This window comes from Anopheles ziemanni, chromosome 3 (assembly GCF_943734765.1).
Source record: "Anopheles ziemanni chromosome 3, idAnoZiCoDA_A2_x.2, whole genome shotgun sequence".
NCBI lineage: Eukaryota > Metazoa > Arthropoda > Insecta > Diptera > Culicidae > Anopheles > Anopheles ziemanni.
The window spans coordinates 12946894-12973810 of NC_080706.1; the positions used below are offsets into that span (position 1 = coordinate 12946894).

At 42.1% G+C, this 26917-nt stretch overlaps 4 protein-coding genes across 4 annotated transcripts; 3 read left to right on the forward strand and 1 right to left on the reverse strand.

The window, feature by feature from the left end:
* The first annotated feature begins 448 nt into the window (after window positions 1–448).
* Window positions 449–1476, forward strand: LOC131289969 (proteasome subunit alpha type-6-like). The gene is made up of 2 exons (XM_058319325.1): window positions 449–625; window positions 701–1476. The coding sequence occupies exons 1-2, from the start codon at window positions 550–552 to the stop codon at window positions 1363–1365; spliced, it is 741 nt and encodes a 246-aa protein (XP_058175308.1). The 5' UTR covers window positions 449–549; the 3' UTR covers window positions 1366–1476.
* A 7-nt stretch (window positions 1477–1483) lies between these two features.
* LOC131284103 (probable small nuclear ribonucleoprotein Sm D2) lies at window positions 1484–2350 on the reverse strand. Its single transcript, XM_058312959.1, has 2 exons — window positions 2343–2350; window positions 1484–1868 (listed from the first exon to the last, which is right to left on the reverse strand). The coding sequence occupies exons 1-2, from the start codon at window positions 2348–2350 to the stop codon at window positions 1511–1513; spliced, it is 366 nt and encodes a 121-aa protein (XP_058168942.1). The 3' UTR covers window positions 1484–1510.
* A 579-nt stretch (window positions 2351–2929) lies between these two features.
* Window positions 2930–3703, forward strand: LOC131288497 (uncharacterized). The gene is made up of 3 exons (XM_058317639.1): window positions 2930–3100; window positions 3164–3395; window positions 3473–3703. Exons 1-3 carry the CDS (start codon window positions 2968–2970, stop codon window positions 3693–3695), a joined length of 588 nt encoding a protein of 195 aa, XP_058173622.1. The 5' UTR covers window positions 2930–2967; the 3' UTR covers window positions 3696–3703.
* Window positions 3704–11378: 7675 nt separating this feature from the next.
* On the forward strand, window positions 11379–11663 carry LOC131288609 (uncharacterized). The gene is made up of 2 exons (XM_058317756.1): window positions 11379–11507; window positions 11580–11663. Exons 1-2 carry the CDS (start codon window positions 11379–11381, stop codon window positions 11661–11663), a joined length of 213 nt encoding a protein of 70 aa, XP_058173739.1.
* Window positions 11664–26917: the final 15254 nt, after the last annotated feature.

The following is a 26917-nucleotide window of genomic DNA, read 5'->3' on the forward strand; positions in this document are numbered from 1 at the left end:
GTGATGGGAACACCTAAGTCTGGGATCCAAATCTTCAAATGCAACTCACAATCCGTCGATTTAATGTGAACATGTCATGCCTTTCGATTATATCTATCATAGGATAATTTAATTACATGATTTAGCTAAGAATGACAGCGCACGCTATGTAGATCTGCCGCTTTGATAACCGTTACATTATCTTAGGGAACCTGCCAGTGCCTCCTCCTAAATGAGGTAGTGATTATCCCTCGCAGTTTCTCGGGAACTACCATTTAAACTAGCAACACCAATTTCTACGTTTTTATGACTTTATGGTAGTAAACAACAAGAACCCGATTGATTCATTTCAATATGGCTGCCATGAAGAGGATATGACCTTGCCTATAATTGTAGTCACCTTGTACCGCTTTGACAGCGGAAACAACAAACTCATCGTCGTATAACCCCACATAATTTTCGTTCGGTCGGTCATCCATTCTGTTTGTAGTGACTTTACCGAGTGTTTCTTTACGAAACTTTGCCGTGTTTCTTCTAATCGCCGACGGGAATTAGAGAGCTACTAGAAAAATGTCTCGCGGAAGCAGTGCCGGATTCGATCGTCATATAACTATCTTCTCGCCGGAAGGCCGTCTGTACCAAGTTGGTATGTCGAAAACAAAAATTGTTTTACTGTTTTGTTTGCCATGGTATATCATTTAACGTTTCGTTTATCCCACAGAATATGCGTTTAAGGCTATCAACCAGGAGGGCCTCACGTCCATCGCGCTGAAGGGAAAAGACTGTGCGGTGGTTGCCACGCAGAAGAAAATCCCGGACAAGCTCATCGATCCGTCCACTGTGACCCATCTGTACCGCATAACCCGTGAGATCGGTTGTGTCATGACGGGCCGCATTGCAGACAGTCGGTCTCAGGTTCAGCGAGCGCGCTATGAAGCGGCCAATTGGCGGTACAAGTACGGATACGAGATTCCAGTCGATGTGCTTTGCCGTCGGATGGCGGACATTTCGCAGGTGTACACGCAAAACGCTGAAATGCGCCCTCTTGGATGCAGCATCGTTATGATTGCGTACGATCCGGAGAATGGTCCAGCGGTTTACAAGACCGATCCGGCCGGATACTACTGCGGTTATCGTGCGATTTCCGTAGGAGTGAAGCAGACCGAGGCCAACAGTTATCTGGAGAAGAAGCTCAAGCGGAAGGCCGACTTTGGAGAAGAAGAAACTATCCAGCTAGCGATAACCTGCCTTTCGACGGTGCTGGCCGTCGACTTTAAGCCGACTGAGATCGAAATTGGTTTGGTCAGCAAGGACAACTCGGATTTCCGGACTCTCACCGAGGAGGAGATTGAGGTCCACTTGACGGCGATTGCCGAGAAGGATTAAGCAACCTACCTTGTACTTTCCATGGGAAATCTTATTCGTCTGGTTGCAGGGTTTCGTTCACTTCCCCCTACATTTAACACATTCTGAATAAACACGAAAAATTTACCAATTTCCTTAATCTAGTTTATTATGCCTCCAAAATGCATCACTTGCCGGCGGCCGTTGCCTGTGGATTGCGCAGAACCAGGATGACGGAATCGCCCCGCAGGAACATCTTCGAGATAAATCTATCCTTGTTCACCGGCTTCACCTTTTTCTTCCCTTTGCCGGTGCGTGGGATCTCCGTCCACATTTCCTTGACGTTTTCCAGCACCATGTTGCAGTGACGATCGAAAGCTTTTACTCGTCCGAGCAGTTTCTTGTTGTTGCGGCAGTTTATCAGGACCTGAGTGTTGTTTTTGACCGACTGCGTGAGAACGGACAGTGGTCCGGTGTTGAACTCTTCCTCCTCTTGGCGAGCCAATTCCTCCGGGGTTAGTTCTGATTTCGGTTTTGCCAGAGCCCTAAAAAGATACAGCAACAGTTAGAATGTTGGTCTAATATTAATTACAATAGCTATTACATTTTATAAACCGCAGTGAAATCTATCAAAAAAGCGCACTACTTTTCGGAAAGAAATGACGCTAAAAACTAGTGATGGCAGAAACGGGGTTCGAAAGATTCAAAGACTCTATCACTTGACGGATTCGAAAGAATTGGATATCATTAGATAGATTCGCTCGGGATTTGAATCAGATTTGATTCGTTTGGGACTCGTTCTGGGCATCTTTTGCAGTTATTTTGAAGAATTTACCAGAGCTTTGAACCGTTCCTCTGCCTTGCTCTTCGGTCTCTGTCGCACTTTGGAGACCAGATGCGCGATCCATGGCTAGAACCAGAATCTAAGTGCAATTTTTACCTTTCTCTGTAAGTGCAGAATACTAAAAACTGCTAATCAGCTTAGTTCGTCAGACACGACATAGTTATCAACAGCCAACTTGCTCATTATAGTTCACAGCTGCGTCCACGTCGGATCGAATTATAAAAATAACGCTGTCAAATTTGTTCTAGGATCAAAATAAATAGCTCCCTTTTTGGAATAAACTCGGAAAAATCATATAAGATTTTCCATATTTCTCAAAGAGCGTTCGTGTTGTTTTTATTTAATTACAAGAAGATTGTCTTTATGCTGATTTCCTCCGGTTAATAATTTAATGAATTCAGCAAATGATATGAAAAATCGGCAAGTTGGACGGATTGAGATTCGGATTTGGAGGTACAGAACTGAGGTTACAGATTCTTCATTTATTCCAAGTTGAGGTTAAAAAGCAGACTATAGTCAATGTGAAAAAGGGTATTATGGACTAGGATATCTATCTCTTTTCTAGGATATTATGGACAAAAAAAATTGTTGCTTTCTTTATAATTTTGTAAAAGAGCAGTCGTCAAGCTATTATTTACCGCACTGTAAATCATCTTGTTCGAATCGAAGCGTTTTTATTTTCGAAATCATGTTCGAAATTAACAGTTTTGCAAGTCTGTCAAATTTAAACTTTGTTTACGTTTTGCAGCAACGATACATCAGATGACGCTATCGGATAGCTTACTTGTTCTCTAACAACAATGGAACAAAATAGTCATTTATCTTTAGCCAGTTTTAGTCGAAAGCTACGTAAATATTGTACTAATGCAGCAGAGTGTGCGGTTAAAGAGAAAGAATGTGTTTCGCGGCTAGAGACCATCATCACGCAACGAGGTGCGGGAAACAGGGGCTTGGAAACACTGTGATATCATTATTACTTATATCGGTACATTGCAGATGCTTGCCTTGTTCATTTAGCGGAGCAAAAGGATAAACATTCGTTGTTGTGCGAAGAACTCGAAGATCTACAAAATCAACGGGAGGATGCTCTTGAGTTTTACCACAATGCTGAGAAAAGGTACCAGAAATATGCTGTCGTTTTATCGTCTCAAACTGCGGAATCCGATGGGAAGTCCGCTGCACCTGACAAAATGGAAGTTAAAGTTGATGATGAATGTCCCGACGAACAGTAAGTAATCTAATGCTTTCTTTACTTCAGGAGCTAACGACTTGTTTCTATCTTTAAACGGTATGATTCTATTTCAGACTTTTGAAGCGGTTTCTGCGAAAGTACTGCAATCTTTACGTGCAGTTCAACAAGCGACCAAACGTCGTTCGCGTTCTATCACTGGAGGACAACCGCTATTTTGAAATAGATTTAAACAGAAGTAAATGTAATGATCTAGTCAAAATATGGTCTAATATAGGCTCGTCCAGCCTACATTTAAGCACTTGGGAAGAATTGATCCAACATCAAATGATGAAATGATGGTGCGATATAGTGTATGAACAAAATAATTAAAGCATTCAACCTGGCAAATTACTAACACACACCATTTTAACAGAAGATACGACATACGGCTGAGCTTCGTTCAAAATCGGGAGTATTTATTACAAAACTATAGGGGTCCGCGACAGCCGAGCGGTAGCGACGTCGGGGGCTCACCCCCTCGACGCTCCGTGGGTTCGAATCCCAACCGCGACCAGACCTTCCCCTGTACAAGAGGACTGACTGACTATCCACGTACACATAGGGTAAAAAATCTTGCAAGTCTTTAACGGGCCAGGCATGACCAACAAGGTCGTTATGCCAAGAACGATTAAGATTACAAAACTATATGATCTGGTATCCACTCATATGTTTAACTAAGGTGCAAATAATAAATTTTTAAATTTGTAAATTTGTCTAGAAATTTAACTTAAACTTGGTGTAAGTTAGCAGGGAAGATGACGTCATTGAAGATTGTTTGTAAAGTAAATAAAAGGTTATTTAAATAATCATTTGCAAGACAATAAATACCATTTTTACCAGACCACAGCACACTTTTACCTCAGTTATTAAATTTGGGTTGAACCCTGACTCACTGCTGAATCATTTGTGCAGTATTCGATCCTAGAAATTTATCATGCTGTAGTAAACTTGAACGATTCCTTCCTGGAAATAGGAAAAAAAAAACTACATTAATAAGTTACATTGTATGTTAAAAAATTCGGTGACATTTTTAGGACATGAGTTTCGATACTGGCTCTCTCTTCAAGTGCAGGCATTATCAAAGACTTTCGTCACGCTCAAGAATGGGAGAACCGATACCTTATTAGAAATAGGAAATTACGGATGTTGAAACAAATTTGGTCAATAAAATGGGAAGGAATTTTTTTTAGAAAATGTTTGTATAGTGAATAAACCCCCATTCTATTTTAAATTCTCTACTACTCCCTGTGTGCTTAAATCAAACATCTTCTTATCTTGCACAACCAAATGAGAATGGTTGATTGAGGTTAAACAAGAGTAAAATTCATAAAGTTTGTGTATCGGAATAGTTAGGTCGGTAGGTTTAGGAGTATGAGGTTCGAAACATTGTTAGAAATAAAAAAAAGGGATATTGAAACAAATTTGACGTAGCCATTGGTAAGCAAATTTCTTAGAAAAATGCATGTACCCCAAACCCCCTCCCCCCATCTATCCCACAATATGCATGCCTGTCTGATGAAATCAAACATCTTCTTATCTTGCACATCGGGCAGCTGACATAAATCGAATGTTTCCTACATGAGGATAATTCCTAGATGAATCCCGGAAAAAATGTATAAGAAAACAACACTGGAAATAGTTTGAACCGATAAGAAAAAAACTTAAAAAATCTTCCACTTTCCTATACAATGTATGCTTGTTTATTTTAGGGAACAACAAACATCTTTTAATCTTGCATATCAAGTAGCTGACATACACCCAACACTTTAATCCAGAAGTGGGGTGGAAAAGTAGCACAGGAAGTATCCTCACCCCACAAATCATCTACTCTGCTTATCGCACTTCAAATGTTATTATGTACTATTACGGTTTTCAAATTCTTCAAACAGTATTTTTTGGCAACATAAATTTGAATCTCTGAGCATTCCATCATAACATCATATACATTAAAAACTGGACTACTTTTAACCATTGTTCATGCAAAACCAAAAAATATTAGAAAATTACTTGTAAAATTGTCGTCCAAAGTGGTCGTTTCTTTTTTGTTCAGAAGAAAGTTGCCATCGCTCTCATCCAAATTTATTCCGTTGTAGGTAAAACAGTGCACCTATGTGAAAAAAAAACGTCGATGAAAAAATATTCAGGCGAAAGAGTGTTTCCATTCTGTATCTTGGGTTTTACACTGTTGAATGTACCTCAAGTTAACAGCAATTCTTTTTTTCATACAATTGACATTAATTTTCTAACTGAGCTTCGCCCTTAGTGCTTCCATTCAAAATTAACCAATTAAAGCAAATATGAGAAGAACTTGAACCCCAGTTGATCCAAGATAACAGGGTAAACTACAGTTTTAGATTATGAATCTTTGGCTTTTCTTTCTTCCGGAGGGAGGCATAAGGATGTCGAACATTTCATACTTGAAAAATAATTTATTAATTAGGACCTGCAGTGCAATCCGAAAGCGTATGGCGGCTATAAATGGCCACAAATGGCAACTCAATCGAAGATTTACTTGCCTAAAAACATTGACAAACATTTTCCTTTAGAATAAATAATAAAACTACATCCCAAAATTTGTGAGTATATTTCATATTTTGTTATTGCTAAATGGATAATGCAAACATTATCACGCATACGGTATATATACATATTTTTGTAGAGACAACGTTAACTATACTGCTATAACAACTATATGTCAATATAGATGACTAAAGTTCGTGGTAAGTACCGTGACATTACTCGTCAAGAGTTTAAAAAAATACTAAACAGATTTGTAGTTGCAATAAAATTGATTTCATTTAATTATCTTGTGTAGTTTTTTCTTATCATCGATGAAAGTAAGTCCATGTTTCTAATGCAAACATTATGTGAGGCCACGTGCGTTTGCTTATGTATTTATCCTTACCTTAACCTAGTTCTTGGAATTGATAGTTCCCCATTCTATAGTAGAAATCAAAGTTTATCAAAGATTACTCTCCGAAAAACTAATGCTTGTTTGTTCCGGTGAAAAAATCCCTTCCCAAGTGCCCTCGTTTGCCCCGCCTTACCACAAAACCGCCGAGCGTGCGCCAGATCGTCCCGATCACGCCGCTGTTTACATTCGGTTCCGGTTTTCTCCCGTAGTATTGGTGCTGTCCGACCGACGCCCAAACTAATCACCCCGCCAGCCGCCTGCCGAGACCGCATCCCACACGGGGTCCGGGAGGGAAGAATAATCCCCCACACCCCCCATCGCCGCGTGGCTGCGAGGGCTGGCGCGTTCAGCGCGCAAGTTTAATGCTGGCGCGTTCGAGCATCGTTCGCGCAGTTTACGTTTGATCGCCTTTGCGAACGGTTCGAATCGTCGAAGTCGCCGTGTAGTTCTGTGTTGAAGCACCAAGCAGGGTTCGAGTGGGTTTTCACTAGCAATACACGGAGCATCGTACAAGGTAATCGTCTATCCCGGTGTCAGTGTCTTGGGAGGATTAGAAAGTTTCGAAGAACGCCACGAACCGACTCTGGCACGGTGGGAAGAAAGCTAGAACGCCGGCATGTCAACAGGTGTGCGCGAGACGGCATGCGCCGTCCGAAACCGGCGTGTGCGAGTGAGATGACGTAAGAGATGGCGGCCGAAAAAGCGCTTAGCGCGGGGTGCGGTTTGTTGTGCGTTTGTTTGTTTTTTTCTTCGTTTCGTTGTGGGCGCATCTGCCGCGACGGTCAACGCGATAAGTTAAAGCCCTTTGGCGGACAGTGATGGATTTAAATGACTTGGTGGATTGCACTGGGGGTACCGGTAGCGCCAAGAGACTGGTTAAGCTGCCATGTGAAAGATAGCGTGCGTCACATGCAACGCACGCTTATCGCGGCCGCCCACCCAAAAGACGGCGAAAGGCCGGAAACGCAAAACGTTTCGTAAACTTTCGTCCAGCATTTTGATAATGATGATGATAAAACCGATCCGGGCTAGGGTTTGTGAAATCTGGCACACGCGCCACGGAATTCCAACTTTGATTTTAAGGGGGTGGCATGGGGAAAGGGGGGAAAAAGAAATCTAACTGTTTGCTGATCCAATCTGTTTCGAGTTTTGAGAATTAGATTTTTTGACAGTTTTTTCCTGTTCTAGTGACGACGACGCTAAAAGGGAAAGTGGTTCCCTTGTACTGTTTAAAAAGTTATGTTGTTTCTATTTTCTCGTAACAAACATAACAGTAGTCAATCTCAAAATTACCTTCTCGTTTCAATGTAGAGTCGTACGGTTATGCTGCGATCCCCTGCTGGCTGGCGCATCGTATTATCTCATACTTCAAGTGGGGTCAACATTAGGCGATCGGATTCGGCCTGTTGGCGTGTGATGTCATTTCAAAGATCTTTGATGCCCGGTGACAGCATGCCTCGATGGTGACATCATTTCGGAAAAATAGCCCCACATGGCGGCTTAGACAGTCCGGTGCGGAGGGGGGGATGATTTCTGTGTGGTACACATGGCTCCCCACTGGGAGAATGGTGCTGAAGCATCAACCGTGACTTCGGTTGTTTTTCTCCGAGAACTCTACGTAAGATTATCTTGATTTGTGGAACAGCTACGGGTGGAAAGGGGGAATATCGTTTGCGTTCGACCCAGCAGCGTTTGGTGGGTCGTTTGAAGCCGTCAGCGTCCGTGGGGTCTTCGGGTGAATTTTATTTATTTAATTATACATTCCGCCTCCTCCCTCCACCCCGTTGTGGTGGTTTTATCTATCATCGTTCAACTAAGCGCAAACAAAACAAAAAAAAAACGCACTCAGATAAAATGGTGTTGGCGCCATTTTTTCCATTCAATCTTCAGACACTCATGTCTCGCGTCGAACACGCACACAAAAACACCGCAACTGGTTTGCTAGCGAACGGTAATGATCCATCCATCTGGTTAAAAAAGAAACGGTAAAGATTCAACAGAATTTCGTACTTCAATATTACAAACTAAAACGAATCCAACGCTTAAGCCGAACCTTTCGTAGGCAAATCGTTCGAATCCATTCCCGGCCAACAATAGGAAAGAGGGGAGAGTTTGAAACATCGGTGCACCCCTCCATATGTGTGCACCGCATTCCTTAACGCTTCGATGTTCAATTTCGTTGGTTTGGTGCAGCCGCCGACCGGAGGTCACGACGATGGTCCCGATGCACGTGGGATCCCGTAAACAACACAGGCTGGAAATACTCACGACGATCGTGTTCAAACGGGTCGGCTCGGCGTGGTGATGCCAATGGTGACACACCTCGCCACATGTACATATAAAACGAGGGAAGCAAAAACATAAGGGCCTTCGGTGGGTCGATGGGGTGCAGTGTTGGTGGTGGTGCGCTGTAACGCGATCGTAGTGACTAATGAGCCAATGCATTTGCGTCCCTACCTATAAGGGTGCCGTACAGTGTTTGGCAGCGTATCAGCAAAAGGTCGTCCGGTCTCGGGGCAACCGCTTTATGTAAAGTGTTCGCGAAAAAGATGATAGCGCCGTATTATGTCACACTGGGTGGTATTTTCGTCGTGGGACAGGGTTATTTTGGATTCTTCGAAAATCGGCGGCCTCTTTTTCATTGATCATTCATCCAACAAACAACTCCCAGCCGGGTTATCGCTGGCCACCATTGATGCCGATACGAGAGGTTCTTTGAAGGATGGGTGATGTGAGCAAGTAGGAAGTAAAGACAACTGATATGATTTGAATAGAACGCAGCGAATTCAATTTTTTCCAGCCGTTTAACACCCAAAACGCATGAAACAAGCCTAGTGAGCTAGTGTTAAAATGTGGAAAACGGACCTTCGAGGGTTCTCAGCAAGAGGTGGCCAGAATTCGCTTGCATTTATTTGATTGAACTCGACTGGTGTTTCAAAACAACACCTTGTACAAATGAATAGTCGATACGCAGCACCTCGTTTTAGCTCGTTGAAGCACCATAGAAACGTGTGCAACTCTGTCTGATGATTGCTCGATGCGTTTTACAGCATGTGTGCACACCTAGTTGGAAGCCAAGTGCACACCACATGGAAAATAAACCTACCGCCCCCTCCCGGTCCGCAAGCTAGTAGGGTGGTGACTTACAAAACGATACCAAATAAATAAAAGGGTGCGGGTTGCTGGTTGTTGTTGTGGGCGAGCCGACGAGCTGCGCGTTGTTGCAGCGTCGAAGGTTTTTAAATTTAACCTCATCCTGCCCCCTGCAGTCCCCCAGCCCTTCCCCCCCCAGGTGCTGTGGGTGTGTTGGTGGCGGTTCTAGCTCGTGTTTCAAACGATCGCGTTTTGTATTTTGAGCGTCTTCGTCATCGCGAGCCGAGCGAAGGCTGACCGAGAGCGAAGAAATTCGAACGCGCGAACAGCGAGAACAACAATCTTAAGCCACCGAACGATAGAGATTTATTTCTCTCCACACTAAGTCGGCGAACGTTCGAAATGTGTTTCTTTTCGTTTTGCTTTCTTCGAATGTATCTTAGCTACCGGGAGGGAGAGGTGGAAGAGATCTTCCATCCCGAGGGAAAGGGGGGAAGCGATGAGGTTGGCTCGAGAGGGTTGTTTTTGTTTTGATCAACCACTTCACGTGGAACGGAAGGGAAGGTAAGGGCAGTCAGTGTTTGAATGATGCCACATTGTTTAACCCTTGGACGAGCGGCGCCGCGAACACGTTTGATTTTAAATCATTAAAATTTGTGGAATCTAATATTGAAACATGATTGGTGAGCCGAAAATACTTTTATTAGAAGTGTGGCCTAAGTTACCCCGATTAGAGACGATTATAGAGAGTTCAACTAATACCCCATGTCCGTGGTGGTTAGGTTGACTGAATTTTAAAATGTGTAAAAAAGGCATATTTCTTTATTTAAATAAAAAAATACAATACAGGATATTTGTTCAGAGACTAATCTCAGTATAAACGGCGCTGGCAGCCTTAACGGAAAGTAGAATAATCATTTTCACCAGTTGGTAAACGTGACATAAACCCAAACTGTACACTTGCAGTGGTAGAAGAAACAAAACCCAATCAAGGACTAACTTTCTAGTTCTTACTCTGACTCTGAATATTCATAAAATGTCTTTACATTTCAATTTTGTCCACTCTTCAAGTGTGAAATGAAAATGATTACTTTGCCTTGAGGTACCTTGAAGAATACGTCGGGCCAAATAAGAGATTTGTTTCGAATTGAAAATAACATTCGACTATTCTAGGGGTATCTTCAACTATTCCGTTACTGTTGAGCTCGATAGTGAACAGAATAAGCATTATGTTACCACACACAATACTGCACATTGATAAACGGAAGTATTGAATGCGTTGGTCGTGTTACGCACGTGGCATTCTGTTAGGATGCAAGGGTTAAAAACAATCTATATACTCAACCCGTTGCTCGACCCTTTGAAGACTGCCTCGGAGCAAACTCAGTTTAAACATTCATATTTGTTAATGAAATGCGTAGCATTCCAACATGAATTCCTCTTATGCTGTTGCTGCCCGCTACTTGAACAACGCCTTTCGTTCTGCGTTCTGCGTCTCGGTGAGACCACGATGGCGGTGGATTCACTTTAAAGCATTTTTTCCCCCTCTCCGTCACTGTTACTTGGGCTGGGGTTGGAAAATTCTCTCCCGGGAAACCAACAACAGCTCGGTCTGTCGAAACGCCTCCATTTCAATCACGGTATCGTCGAAAATAGCGTTTGGGGATTCAAGACCAGTACGCCCCAAAAAACCGCAGGAGCTGCCGGGAAAGTGGTTTCCGGTGCACGAACCGGGTACGTTTTCTTGCCGTTGTGTGCGATGGTGTTTAGCTTTTATTTATTTGACTTTTACAGCAGCGTCGCTCTGCCACGCACGTCGGATGCGTAGCGGAAGTTTTATTTTTACACCGGAGTGTGTAGTTCTTCAGCAATTAAAAAGGAAACGTTCCAAATGGAGCTCGATTGGAAGCGATTGTAAAAGGGCCTTCATATGAAATAAGACGGCTGATGGGCTTGTTGAATCTCTCCAACAGATGGGAAATCCGCTGTGGTCCGTTATCTGGCTGATCGTGCTGATCGTGGTCGGTTTCTGGGTGGCGTTCTTCTGCGCCGGCTGGTACGTCATCTTCTATCCGCTAACTGTGTGCGTGCCGGACATATCGGTAAGTGTGCGACGACTATTGTTCCCCAAGCATCTATCATTTCTACCGTTTGGTCCTTTTCCTCTCCTCCAGGTCGTGTCGGACTTCCTTCTGATGGGGGCACAATTCACACACTTCTGCGCCAAGTCCATGATGGAGGGAAAATCTCTGTTCTAAGCCGCTCGAAGCGGGTCCGGTATGGACGGTGAATTTATTTGACCATTTACTGCGTAAGCCAGCGGAAGTGCAGACACCCAAGGATGTCGACCGCAACCAGCGTTGCCTTACTTCCTCCTAGCTGCATTGATTAACATTATGTTTGTAAGTTTAAAGTTTATCGCCGGGTGCGTACACGGTTGAGCAATAAAACGGAATTGTGTTCACACTTAACAGTAAGTAAATGGTGCCATGCTTCGGTGTTTTATTGAATCGATTGGATCTGTTTTTGCTACCGAATGAATTCCACTGTGATCCGAATCCGTGCCAGGTGGTTTGTTGATTTAGTTTTTCCTTCCAACGCAAAAGTGATGAGTGTAGCCAACAGCCATGTGTTCAACGAATCTCGATGTTTGCACACAATTGATAATGACAATACTTCAAATTAGCTAATTTACGCACACACAATTGACAAACAAAATCGAAACTGTATCAACGTTTTCCCTTCCCATTGATTACCGAAACTATTCGCACTAGCCAAATGTTAATTTATTTTATTGTTAGTAATTGAACCGATTGAACCATGCTCATTTGCAGCTCGGAAAACGTGTTGCTCTGCGTGCCCGTATCGACGGGGGTTAGCGTGGATTTATATATGATATCTAAATATGTGTTGATCATGAATAAAATATCTGCCACTGTTTGCCCGACAAAGCAAACAATTGGCCATGCTCCGGAGCGCTTGGAAGCGGCGCTGAGTGCAGGATTATGTGCCGTGTCCATTCCATCAGCGTCTATGCCCACATCACGGAATCGTTATTAGACTGGATTGCTGTGCAGTGCTGCAGTTCGTTGCTAGGTGTGTGGTTTTTCAGAAAATGTCCCGACACCCGACCCGCTCCCGGCTGGCCGAGAGGAAAATATTAAATTGTCCTCATTGAGAGCAACCGAGCTACCTCACCCCTTGGCAGTGGCCTCCCGCCTACAACTCACCCGACCGGCCGGCCGATAAGTAAGTTTATCGTTTTCCGGATCCTGAGTGACCTCAAAAAGCCAACGGAAACTGGCAAGCCGGAGTTGCATCGTTGCATAATAACTAAATCGAAACAATCGTCAATGAGAAAGTTTTGATAACAAAACTTTTCATTTTCCGCACCCATCCGCACCGTTCGTATCGTCGGGCGTCCCGATTTGGGTGGAGGCGGGGAAGTAAAACAGCACGCGGAAGCGACACGGCGGTCTGTTGCATATCGTTAATTGAAACCGTTATGGGGGAAAGGGCGGCTTCAGACACTGATGGCACTTCCTATCGTGACGGCGGCCGGGAAGAGAGCCGGCAACCAGTGTGAGCTATGTGTGCAGTAATGGCAGGAAAGGAAATGCCATTATTCAAGAGAGAAATAATTAAAATTCATCACCGGTAGTGTGACAAACTATTGGCTGCTGTCCCATGGACGATCCTTTTGAGGTTAAACTTCTGCCGGTAGCGTAGCTCTTTTCTCGGGATCGGTGATGTTTCCAGTGACGGCAGCAGTGTCCCTACCCCAGTGCAGAAGCTGACTGATTTTACTAAACTTTTTATGAATATATTACACACCAAGCAAAAGTGCATCCGAAAGGGTGGTCGTTTGTGACTTTTCCGGCCAAAGTGGCTTAACTTTTGCTCATTAATTGATGGCTCATGTTTATGCACACAAAGGGATAACTGCTACTAGGTAATGGGATTTTAACAGCCACTTTTATGATGTAAAAATATCGATCACATAAGTTTAAAAATTTTAAATGGATCCTCTTCTTTTAAACGGGAGCTTTTTCAAATTCGTTTTTCGTGCAGATTTGACTATAAGATTGATTTGTGATTTGTTTAAACAAGATCAAATGCCACGTTTCGGATTTATTGCTACAATCTACTGAGTCAATGATGTCCTCCCAAAATAGGTTTGCGGGCCAAAACGTGGGATTGGTTGGATTCATAAAATTAGGTTCTTATCAGTGGACTTTAAACTTAACAATGAATCATATTTTACACTTTTAGATTTTTGGTGTATTATATTTCTTCTTAGAAATTTGCTATGAATCATATTCATCTTTTCATTTGCTGTATGTTATTTGCTTAAGATATGTACTATCATTATATCAACCATTTCCAGTAAAACAAGACATAATATGGTGATTCAGTATGCCTGACTGTCAATACTTAGTGTAGTTTACAGTTTCTGTAAGAAAGTCATACTCCCTGCCATACCATATCACGCCAATAGTTTTCATGTAAAACAAAGTTGTCTAAAATCTCTACCTTAAATCTCTACCAAAAAGCACAATTATGTTGAACAGCAAAACATGTTTAACTAAACTGAATTTGATTTGGTTAGAATTTGGAAAACGATTTCTCCTCACCTTTTAGAATGAATAAAAATGCTCTCTAAAACAAACCCTCAGAAGAAGTTTACATAAGCAGGCTGAAATGCATTGTATGAAAAAAAAAATAATCCGAATTATTCAATTAGGCCCAAACATTTTATCGATTTTTGAGAAGCAGCGTTTTCTACTAAGCACCTTTTACAAACTAAGATTACGGATAACTAAACGCCACGCATCTACGTATCTTAAATTTCAGTGAGAATGTTCTTGTAGTTAATCAGATTTTTTTGCTTGTCAGGAAAAATCTGTGTAAAACGCGAGATGTGTATCAATTACTTTCATATAGAAATTGTTTAAATTGACATTGGATCAGTCCTCTTTCAGTATAAAGTCCATAGTTCGTGGAATCACGTTCACCATAAATTTTTGCCATTCAAAAGAAAGCCAATAGAAAGTTTCAAGGGTTCGGGGGCCGCGGCCGCATGTTTGACATCCCTGCTCTAAGTCTTCCGGCCATCACTTTTCAACTATGAAGTCATGAGCGTTGCCTGCGTTTAGGCGTAATAGATTTTTTAAATTAAATGAAAACGTTGGTGCAGTTCAACAGATCACAGCATTTATTCATCGTGCAAAAAAATGCGGAAAAAAGTCAAACTACATTCCGCTGTCAAGATAATTCCAGGAAAAACCCCAGCCATTCATTCGCTGTACACGAAAAGACCATCTGTTCTGCCAAGTATCGCTGACCATGAAAAAACCAAAACAATCTAGCCACAATGCAGCCCTAACGGACCTACAACGCTGTGGCCAGTGTTGAAGGGGACTTTTATTGGGAAAGTTTGTCCATCTACTCCGGCTGACGCGCTAGAGCTTGGAAACACAATGATAAAGTCAGCTTACTAAAACTCTCACCACCGTCTATTGGAAGCCATCGACTCATCGTATGAAGTCCCTGCAAAGCAAAAGCACAATACACGCTGTGTGTGCATGTGCAAAGTTGGCGAAATTTGGAAGGCTTATAGAAATGTTTGATGCCTTGTAAAAAACATAAAGAACGAGCTAGACTGGAACATTTTTGACTCCGAAAACTTCTCTATGAAAGATATGCTGCAGTGCAAAACCAAAGAGTTGCATTTCACAGATCACGAAGGTTAAGATATTGGTAAGTGCAACAACGGAACATTAGTTTTACGATTTGTTATATTCGCCGTCAAATGCCAATGCAACAGATTGTGTAGAAATGGCTCACTGTAGCCGAAGGGAAAAGGTTCGGTCTTTTGAACGTTTCGATATTCCACATTTAAATACACAATTGTGTATCGCTCCATGCTGAACGTTCGATAGGGAATGCTGACATATCGATACTTTCTTTCCTTCTGATAATCTTCCATGCTTAACCGAATTCGAAATTTTGGGAAACGCTGCTATCAGCAAGCATCGAAAATCAATTTTAGTCATTGTAAAAATGCTACGGTACGTTTTTTTGCAGCACCAAATTTGTAATTCAGAGTACCTAGAAGAAAGATAAATGAAATAAATATAACATAAACCGTCTCGAGAATCAAAAATTGTGTTCCTTTCCAATACCGAAGGGTAAACTAAGACCTCGAACGTTCGGAAGAATGTCCGATAGATAAGAAATGCAAACAGTTGAAAAGTTTTATGTTATGTGGCTAAATGTGATAGATTCTGGGCAATACACCCAGCTGCCAGCTGGAAGGGAGCGTGCCTCGAGGCAAATTATGCTGGTTTCTTTAACGTATGTACATAATTCCTTCCGAGCGTGGCAAAGGTGGGTTTGGCCAACGATAAAAAATTGAAGGACAGCGATGGATATGTTTGCTGTTCTTGTTAACTTTTCGTTATCTTTCGTTTATGAAAAGCGAATGATGCATGTTTGTTTAGTGTAAATTTATTTTCCGAACTAAAACTCCAAACAAACTAAAAACATTTAATTTTTATCAAAAACTAAGAGTAGAACGGTTTATTTTCCTCTATTTATGTTTATCTGTTTTTTTTAAACTTTAACCTAACATATTTAAGAAATCTTAATGTATTTATCTATACATTCCAGGTCACCATTCTCAGATTATTTGCCATCGGCAACGTCATTTGAAGGACGATTTGTTTAAATTGAACACAATCCTCAAGCTAGACGAAGCGGAACAAGAGGTGAAACACTGCCACGAATCGGCGCTACAGGTTTTCCTCGGGTGGCATGTGTTTCTTTGTATCTTCCTGGGCTGGATGTAGCTAACTTCCGCCGATGGCGGACTCGCGGTTGGTACCGAAGAAACTGGTTACCTCTTTCCCGGATGCCAAGACCCTGCCCGAAGTCCTGTTGAGACACGCCGGCGAGTCGGCGAAATCTTTCCCACCTGCCGGAAGGCACAGATGCGTCACAAAGTAGCAAAGAATCAGCGTGCCACCGTACCAGGGGATGCTTCGAAACAACACCGGGATCACTTCACAGGACACCGCTCTCGGTCGGTTGGGGGATGAATGTTTGTGAGTCTGCGTTTTTGGTACCGGGCGAGGGCGCCTCGGGTAGGACAAAGCCGTCCGCAGCGAGCAACCTGTGACAGTTCCCAAGCTGCTGGGAACCGTGGACGCACGAGAACATGCCTGCCGGGCACTCCTGCAGGAAAATACTAAGAAGATTGGTATCCTGTTGCGCCAGTCACGCCCGATGCCGTGCGGCTGCTTGTCTGTCAGCGCAGTGGTTTTGACTTTTGCATTAAATACATTTCACGACTCACGAGCTTTGTGATGAGCGTGTCGGGAAGGGGTTCGCCCGTGGGGAAGTTTGTTCAAATGTGGGAACAGGGTGTGTGGTTGTTGTCTTCGATGTAAGCTGCGTGTAACACATTGTTTTCTGTTGCGAACAAGAAAACATGTCGGAAGAGATTTATTTACATTTCTGCAGAAGCAACTTCCCGCGAAATCTCTTATTGTCGAATACGCTTACCAGACAGAAAAACAATCCTGTTCGAGGAGTACGATTCGAAAAAATGAAAAACGAATCTAATTTATTATAGCCTGCAGTGTTGATGTTTGTAAAGACGTTTACATCAATAATATTTTTTTATATTAAGCATTTGATTGCTCTTATATTCCAAGAAATAAGGTCGAATCACATACGGCTTTGTTTATTTAACCATCGTTTAATTTGTCATCTTGCGTTCATTTTCGGCAAATTGGATACATTTGTTAATCGTTTTCATCGAAATAAATGGTCGTTATGTTATAATCAGTACAAACGATCATCACTCCCCCGAGGATTCTTCTCGATTAAGCAGATTGTGATCGTTACTTGAACATTCGATTTTTTCATTTTGTTATAACCTTCCTGTCTTGGCAACACTATTTTTGATGAATAATTTTAATCAGCCTAGGTACTAAGGGCAACAAAGTATTACAAACATCATAAAGCGAATGTTATGTTTAATATTATAAAATAATAAATGTTTTAGTTGGTGTTCTAGATTTAATCCTTCATTCACAAAGAACTTTAAAATTGTATTAATACTAATAATGTTCTTAGGTACGAATATGTTTGACTTTAATGTGTCGACAATCTTTTAATTATTAAACTTTAGTAGGGTACCACCGTGTGCATTGTCGTACTGTCAGTACAATCGTCAGTACAACATCGTTGCAATTGTAAAAACCTTACAATGATTTTGTGCTAATTTAAATCTATTTCGATAGGTTTTGTTTTGAAACGGAACTATTCAATGATGTTCACAAAATGAGATCAGGAAACATTCCTTTGCATAAGTATGTATAAGGATTTGTATTTGTCACAAGTAATCAGTTCATGCATACTTAATGGTGTGCCAAAAGATTTTTGTAGTGGGAAGAGTGTTTACTTTTGTTGCTTGTGAACTGCAGCCAGCTTGGAGCGTCATTGCAGTGTGAAAAAAAATGCCATGAACGGAGCACAAAATCTGCCCCCAAAGGGAACATGATTAAGCATCGTATTGTCATTGTGGGCGAACTGGTTCAGAGTGAGTTTCTTTTGGGATTTGCTTGAATGCAATTCGACGGAGTGCAGTTGATCCAGTGCACCATGTCAGAGATCCCCATCGACACTGACACGCAGCCATACTGACACAAGCATATACTCACACAGCGACGTGCAGTTGCCAGTTGCTACCGGCTGCATTATTGATTCCCTGCCGATCCATAAATCATTAATGCGTTTCGATGTGTGGAAGCCGTTCGATCGTTGGGGATTTGTGACGAGTGTATCCAAATTCTGCTCCCAGAAAGAGGAAGAGGAGGGAGCACAAATGTGGCAAGAGAGAGGGTACGGCTACCGGTGGAGAAAAGGAAGTGCCGGTTCCGGCACATTCCGGATTTCGGTACGAATGCTCAAATTGAATTTATGGTAAGTAAAAATCACGAAAAACCGAAGCTTACACATTTTTCCATTGCAAATTGGTGCAAATGGCAGGTGCACACGGAGGCGATTCGAACCTACGAAGTTATACCAAAAACACCGTTTTTCCATCGTCCATGGTGTCCAGAATGGAAATGAACACTCCGATCCAGGGGCATTCAGCATCAAACAGGCTGGCGATCAACACGTTTCTTCGTTCATTACCCTGTGCAGTAATCAGTACGGTCGATGATTACGAGACACCACGGCCCCATCCGTGCCAGTTCCGGTCGATGGAAAACGAGAGACATGGGGGAGTGAGAAGGAGAGGCAAAGAATTCCCCGAAGTAGTGGGATTTCATTTGAGTGCGTGTTTTTGTTTGCTCCACCAAGGCCTTTCGGGGATTTTTATGTTCGCACGTAATCATGGTGCCGCACGGTGCATGAAGGTGCGATGCAGGAAGGTGGCTATCCAGACGAACCGACACGCCGCGTCCTGCGGGGCACGTCCTCGAGCGGCGGCCCAAATGGGTCAGCAGATTTTATGAAATGTGATTTCATGAAATTATCAATAATTGATTTATCCAATTATTTTATTTCATTTTTATCACTTGATTATCCGGCGGGCGCGCTTTCGGTGTCGGGCCAGGGAAGCTGCCGAGGGCTGAGGTATGGAAAGGGCAAGGGCAGAGGCTGAGGTGTGTGTCTGATTCGTGCACAACCAGCGAGAGACTACGCCGTGATGGAGTGAAATGTAAATTTTTCGGTACCGATTCGCCAGCTGAAGGCAAGCCTGGAAAAGCGACCGTGGACCGGTGGAAAAGGGGAAGCATACACACAAGCACACAACTCCATACACATCCTCACACAGGGAGGAAGGCATTAGCATTGAATACGTACAGGTCGTTAAATTTTAATTCCCTCCTTTCCCTGCGCGTTTGTTGGGCCGGAAGTGCGAGTACGATTTTGCGTGCCCGGAAGTGTCCGCGTACCGAAGTTTGTTTGAGCGCCATTTTCAGCGGTACGCAGGAGAACACGAGTCCACGGTTAAGTCTCAATCAATATTTGGCAAAGGTATTGATTTCTTCGCTTTGCAAGGGGTGGGAAGGAAATTAGAATAATGCCGATTCGAAGGTATCGATTTTTAAATGGGAAATCATGAAGTTGAGGTATGCCCTCGCGATATTACAGATTTTGAGGTATTGGTTATTTTCACATTATGGTAACGAAACTGTATGCCCTGTTTGTTGTTTGTTCAGTTAACCGTTGGATAAACTGTTGTTGAACAAACTATTTCATGTAATTTTGATAGAAAAAAGGAATTTATAAACGAAATTTGACTACTTAAAACAGTTTAAGTTTGACACGAAGTTAGCAAACTCATGACAAGGATTATGAAAACAACTCGAAATCGCGAATAAAACACATGAAATTAAATTTCAATGATTTTCTGATAGGAGATATGAAACTTTTGTAAATGTGAGTTTCTAAATTATCTGACTAAAAACATCAATCCACATCAACAACGTTGCCAAAGTCTTGATGTCCTCACACAAAATTGTGTCCAGAACAAAATGAAATATCTAAAAGGATCATAGAATGAAAGAGGATAGAGGATGGATTGTAACGTTTCGATACAAGGTACCACCGTAGTCACAAATAAAACCGTGATGAACAAAATGTTTAGATAACATTGTCGGGCAGCAAACAACCGATCTTTGCCGACCATTAATCTAATCGCATATCAGTCTAATTAGCAAAGCCTTTTCGAATCTAATCCTACCGTTGTCTAATAGGTACGCTGATTGGCAAAAGGGCCAAAGGTTTGAGCAAAATAAATGTCGAATTGCTACGAACATTCGCCAAATATGTTCTTTATTATTGCATAAATGTGAATACAGCAACTTTATTAGACTACAATAATTGATAAATGCGGAAGTAAGTATTTCGTTTTTATTTCATTTTAAAAAAATACTGGAATTTTCAACTACAGGAGTGGAATGTCATAAATAATAAAAGATGATATCTGGTTTGAATTAAAAGTAATGAACCAACAAAGCTAGCTAAATGGGTAGCCGTATTCTTTAGTTTTGATTGAAGGTAAAACATTAAAACAATAAATGATAGATCAGTGTATTGTAATGCAACATAACTGTGTTTATAATTGTTAGGCTGTAAGGCCTGTCATTAATTAATGTTTGAGAACTGAAGCGAGCACAAATAACGCTGATTAGTAGAACCTCCCTATTGTCGGGTTGATAAGTGTCAATTACCCAATTTTTCCCAGCACAGAACTGCCACAATCCGTTCATTTCCCCAATAATGATTCGATGATCGGGTCATGATCTTCCGGCAACAGAAACCTCGCTGGAAGCGACAATTGTTTGGCACGCACTCGTTACGAAATAATTGCCCTTTCCAAGTGAAACATTATACAGAATTACACGCCCGACAAGGCCGGCCTGTGATATCCATCACGGGGCGAAAACAATGACGCACCGATTGAACAATACCGGTTGCCGTGATATAAATCGCGTCCCATAAAGCGACCATTTTTCTTACGAGCACCAATAGTAATCCTTCCATTCTATCACAGCGCCCCATTGTTCGGAGCGTTATTGTTTCGGCATTAAATTGCCGGTGTCGGGAAACTGTTATGTATGTTTCGGTATACTTCGGCCCAACGATCCGCTTTCACGGGTGACGAAATGGCTCTCTATTTGACGCGCCAAGCCGGATCCAAGCGATCCTTTTCCAATTGGCTATTTTCGGATGCAGGTGGCTGTGGAATTCATAAACATTGGTGCGTCCTTTATGTCGCCATGACAAATGCCCAAAATCGGGCAATGGCATTCGGGAAATGCTGGCAGCATTAATGCGCGATAGAGCGGAAATGACGAGACATTGTGAAAATTCCTTCTTCAGGCGGATTCATCTTGACGTACGCATTTTAGTTTAGTTAGCAACAACGTGAGTGTCACCTTTAAGGTGTTTTGCTGCAATAGAACAAAGGTGCCGGAATGGATGCGTGTAGAAAAAGGAGGCATGTGTGCGTACAGCTCTATTTATTAGCGACATCAAAACACCACGGCCCGGCACTATCTTCTGCTTCACACGTCGGTTGAAAACTTTAATCAAAATCTAATTAAACGATCCACTCGACTTAACAAAGGCAATACTGTCGGCGCTTGGGTGGACTACTACCTGAGTGGGGCTTTCGGGAAGCCGCCGGGGCTTAATAAAGGCTTTGCGCCTGCAGCGCTCCCTATCGGCGTGGATGCGAAAGGGCGCGCGGTACTTCCGGCACCAGCGGACGGACGCCACACCGGGGCGAGCTGGGATTTTGCGTACGTATCTTTGCGTCGGTGGACATTTTGGGCACCGAGTGCACCATTGTTTGGCTTGCGTAAAGCAGTCGTTTGCTGGAGGGAGACGTGTTACACGGGGCAAGGGCTAAGGTGGCCATATTTGTATGCGATTTGTGTTTGCATCCCTGAGCAGGTATGGTGTTAAATAACCGTCTATTGAACCTCGTGATTGAACTGTAATCGGCGTCGATGCCCCGAAGCGGATATTGCACAACTACTTGAAAAATAGATGAACTTTGGTACACAGAAATGTTGTTGAAGTAACCTAACGACATTAGAACGTTATTTATTTTGGAGCATAATGTTGTATAGATTTGATGTTATATTATTTCTATGTTAAGGTTTTATACTTTATTAATATATTTTATTAATGTATTTTAATTCAAATGCAATGATAATTCATAATTTCTTGTTCTGACAATTTTGTCTCTCTTTAGTAAGAGAATTTACATTCTTTTCCCAAAAATGCGATCGGAGTGAAACAAGTGAGCATCTAGATTTATGTGTTTTAGATTTCAAGGATTATTCCATATTACAGTGCGTTAAATTGATAGATTTAAGGTCCTTTCTACATTTGCAAAAAGGTATCGGCCCGGATGGGAGAACGGTGTTGCTACTTGATGACATCGCTGAGGACTACGATGTGGTAGCGTTACACTGCGCTCTGAAACATTACATGCTTTGATTTGTGGATGCCGGTAAAAAAGATGAATGTTCCAATCATTTTGTTTCTATTGTAAAGAAAATAATTAACTAGATTTCAAAACAGTGAAACAAAAAATTGCAACGTTTACTTTCTATAACGCTGGACACGTTCTTGATGAAAAAACTGTAGCTGCATGAACAAGTATTGAACGAAAATAGTTCTAGATAACTGGTTACTTGCGTTGTTCAGCGATACGTTATGTCTACATCGTTTACGTCTGAACCCTCCCAAGTGGGTTTGTTCGAGAGGGCGGTTAGGCTAAATTTGGGATGCCAACGTCCATTCCCATGCTGCTGTTGTTTGGAAATTTGACCATCTACTATCTTCACCGTACACTCTTACGTTCAATGCATGCTTCTCGTTTGATAAGAAAGAAAATTTAACTGAACGTGTCTTGTCTCGTCGTGTTGGAGAGGTACCCTATTTTTAAACAATACTATGCAGTCCATTTGAAAAGCAGGATTAGCGTTATTAATTCTTGACTTACGGTAGGTTGGCTTTTTTCTTATACCCAATATTTGGCAATATTGATAGAAATGATTTTGATTTTTTGATGGTGTTTCTTATGTTTCTCCGCCGACGGCTGCAATATTTCGATAAAGAAATATGGAATGTAAGCTAGAATGTCAAATTGTAACAGCCTGCTTCAAGCTTACATCGCAAGTGTCACAAGGAATGGTATCCCATATGTTGATTAATCGTCAGAAGGCCGTGCAAAAACCATCAGTTGGGCTACCGGTTTCGGCTGGTTTTGCTGGCATTGGAAAAAAACACCCTCCCACCCTGAAAGGCCCACATTGCCAAACCGAACGATGGTTTGGAAGTTTTCTCGATCGTTCTGGCGTCGTTCGTCCAATCGTCGTTGCTCCAAGCCTTGCAATGATTTTCCATTTCTTCAAGTGGTTGGCCGTAGGGAAGGGTTACCGTGGGAAGATCGGGCGGATGAACGATCGGTTTAAATATGATATAAAAGCTTACAAATGATTTCCCACATCTGCCGGGAATATCGTCCTTCCTTTGGCCAGTTGCGGATTTCCGTGAGTCTCCGGATGTCGATTTGCATATTTCAACTCATCGTTCGCATCAGCAGCATGTGCGGATGCGTGCTCTGGATGGGCGGAACATTTTACATACACACACACACACACGTGGGGCATGTGAGCTGCGGGCAGTAGGCGACGGAGGAAGGAAAAGCAAGAACAAGAGCCTGGCATGTGCCATCGGGTTTGATTTGGAGTGAAGAAGACTTATAGAAGTTTGTTCCAATGCTCAAACTATTTATGAGTTCACTTCTTCCAGTCGAACGAGGCGGCACAGGGCTGTGAGCGGCTGAACGGAACAGTTAGCATCCCGCTTACGTAGTCATTTTTCACGTGTTCTTTATCGACAATCTCGGGGAAAAGTTGGTCTATAAGCATAATGGAATAATAACCACAATAACACATGGTACAGGCTATAGCTTCACGTTACGTCAGACCAATTTCTCGCAGCTCGATGTTATGTTGAGATTCACAACTCCTTCGGGCATCGGCGCCCAACATGTTATACAGTGCAGATGAGCCGATGGCCAGCAAACTATTAGCAATCAAAACCCCATACAAGCAGACCAATTGGAAGAGATTGTTTGCTAACTGGTAGAAGATCCTGGGGCGTAAGAAGATACAGTTCGTTAGAGAACCGTCCTATACGCTTTAATGGCACCAGGAATTAAAAGTGTAAACGAAGAATAGCCAATCTCTCTTGATCTACTGCATGAATTTAATTCCAAACAAGCACAGATTGGGGCAATTTAATTATTCCGTTTGAAATGATTTCGATAAACAATATGTTCAAATTCTAGAGGAACTCTTCATACATCTCTTCTTCTCTTCTCTATATCTATATCTATATCTATCTATCTATAATCTATAAAAATGAATGTTTGTATGTTCGTGATGCTAAAACTCAAAATCGGCTGGACCAATCTTGATGACGTCTTCGTATGATTTGTTCCTTTTTACCCAAGGAAGGTTTAGAAAAAAAGAGAATCTGAAAATTCCCAAGGAAAAGCCGGAAAATGGGAAAATTCAGTAAAAACGGCTTTTTTCCATATAAAAAAAATAACCTTCTCTGACGAGTATGGTTGAACTTATCCCAACAAAGTCTTCTGATGATTTGTTTCTTTTAGCCCAATAAAAACAATACAAGTTAGAAAAATCCTTAAGAAAAGCCAGAAACCCAGAAAACTCGAAAAATGCTTTTTTCCATAAAAATATTGAAACTTATAAAAATGAGTGTTTGTTTGTTTTTAACGCTAAAACTCAAAATCGGCTGAGCAAATCTTGACGATGTAATTTGATTATTTGTTAGTTTTTATTCATGGAAGGTTTAAAAAAAGACAACTTTAATATTGTCTAAGAAAAGCCGGATAATGTAAAGATTTGTGAAAATTGCATTTTCCATAAAATCAAACCAAATATACGATGTATATTTTAAACTAAGAAAACCGCTTGGCCAATCTTAAAGAAGTTCTGGGATTTTTTCCTTCTTACCCATACCGATTACAACTGAGACAAATAATTAGTCCGAATTCGTGGATCATCGAATAATTTCATCTCGGATAATCAACAAGCGATCGCCTAGATCACGTATATTTGGTTCAGATAGACGTTGAATGTATTTTGTTGAGTGACAGAAAGAGCTTTCTTGCTAAACACTTATGAATTTTGAGTATTTAAGTTCAGGGAAATCTATCAAATAAGTTTGCAAGTACGTCGCCTGATGGGATATGGCGTTTTTTGGCATTGAAGGAGAGGACTAAAGTGTCTATACTTAATAGAAAGATTATTTCGATGAAGCCATAAAAAGTCCCGTTGATTGTGAGATACGCATAAAAATGACATAGCCGAAGATGTTTCACATCGCTTTTGAACAAAAAAATGGAAAAACTGGAATTTTTTTTAAAACATTCTTTGGATTTGTCGGATATGCCGCGACTTAAAGATGGATCTGTTATTGTTATGTGTCGACATCTTCATGCACCGAATCTATAAAGCCCCCCTTGAGTTTCAATACTTGGTTATTCCAATATAAGCGTATTGTTAATATGGGACGAGGCGAAGTTCGTTGGGTCAGCTTGTCCACTATAAAAAATTAGGCTTTGCAGCAAGTTAAGGTATTTCCACGACTTTCCGCTACTGTTTGGCCTTTTAAACTCCATGCCGTCGTTATACATTTTCTCGTTAACCCTGCGTGTACACGTCCAATATAGAAATATATTAACGCCAAACGGAAGCCGTTTCTTGTGTTTGTTCCATAAACAGCGTAATTGATCCACGACAGTGTTCGTGTTTTCACAGATGAATAACTCAAATCAAACGATTTACCAAATCCTCCATCATCCAACATTCCACTTCCAAAGTATGAAATTCCCACTTGGCCTTTTCAAGCTTGCAACAAAAGTATTTGATCTTCCCCTTCCGGCTGGTGTCTTGCAGACTAATCCGCACTACAACTCGTGCGAGAATTTGCCCGCAAACTGGTGACTGCACAGTTTAGCAGCAAATAGTTTATGTTTCACTTCGTTTGTTTCGGAATTGGTTGGCTTGGAGTAAAAAGGCTCTCGACAACCAAATCCCTATCATCATAAACACCGGCATCAGCATCATCATCATCATACGTCAACAAGCGGGCTGGGTGGCTCCGGACTCTAACGGGATTGTGGTGAAAACATGTTTCGTGCCATTTTATTTTCCACATCCGCACCAAAACGAACGCTAGATAAACAAGCCAGTGTGCGCTGTCTAATCACAAAAAGGCACTGCAATAAAACTTTATTTGGAGCATGACGCTTGTCTCCCGGTGCTTCACCGCGTTTCAAATGGCGGACAAACATTCACATACACTGAAAATAGAGCGACCTACGGACTGTATCGAGTCGCATGCGGTCCGTCAACATCATCGGCCAGCAGTGGGCGAAGCGTGAAAATGGTTGCAATCATTTTCCCATTCTCCCTTCCGATGGTGCTAGCATTCCGGTGGCATCCGCTTTGCCAATTTGATTTCGCACGAGAAAAAGCGGGCCCGGAAACTGCACCCGGGGATGCAGGATACCCGGCACGGGGGCATGGGTATTGTTTACACAGTTGCCGAAAAACATCCACACTTCATCATTATCAAATTACATTGTGTTTACAATGTTGTCCGAAATGAACATTTATATGGTTGGGCGGATCGCGTTGGATTATGTCCTGGGTGCAGCAAAGTTTTTGAATGGCGCAGCTGGCCAACGCGGAAGGCGGAAGGAAGGGTAGCCCTATGAGGATCAGCAGAATGCAACAGGATCTGCGCAGCGTAGGTCGTCGAGCTGAGGTTAATATGAAACAACAGGCAAGCAACGGTAAACGCTTCGGATGGTATGCGGTACTATTTCGATGATGTTGGCGAACCTTGTTTTAATACGTAATTTTGTAATATG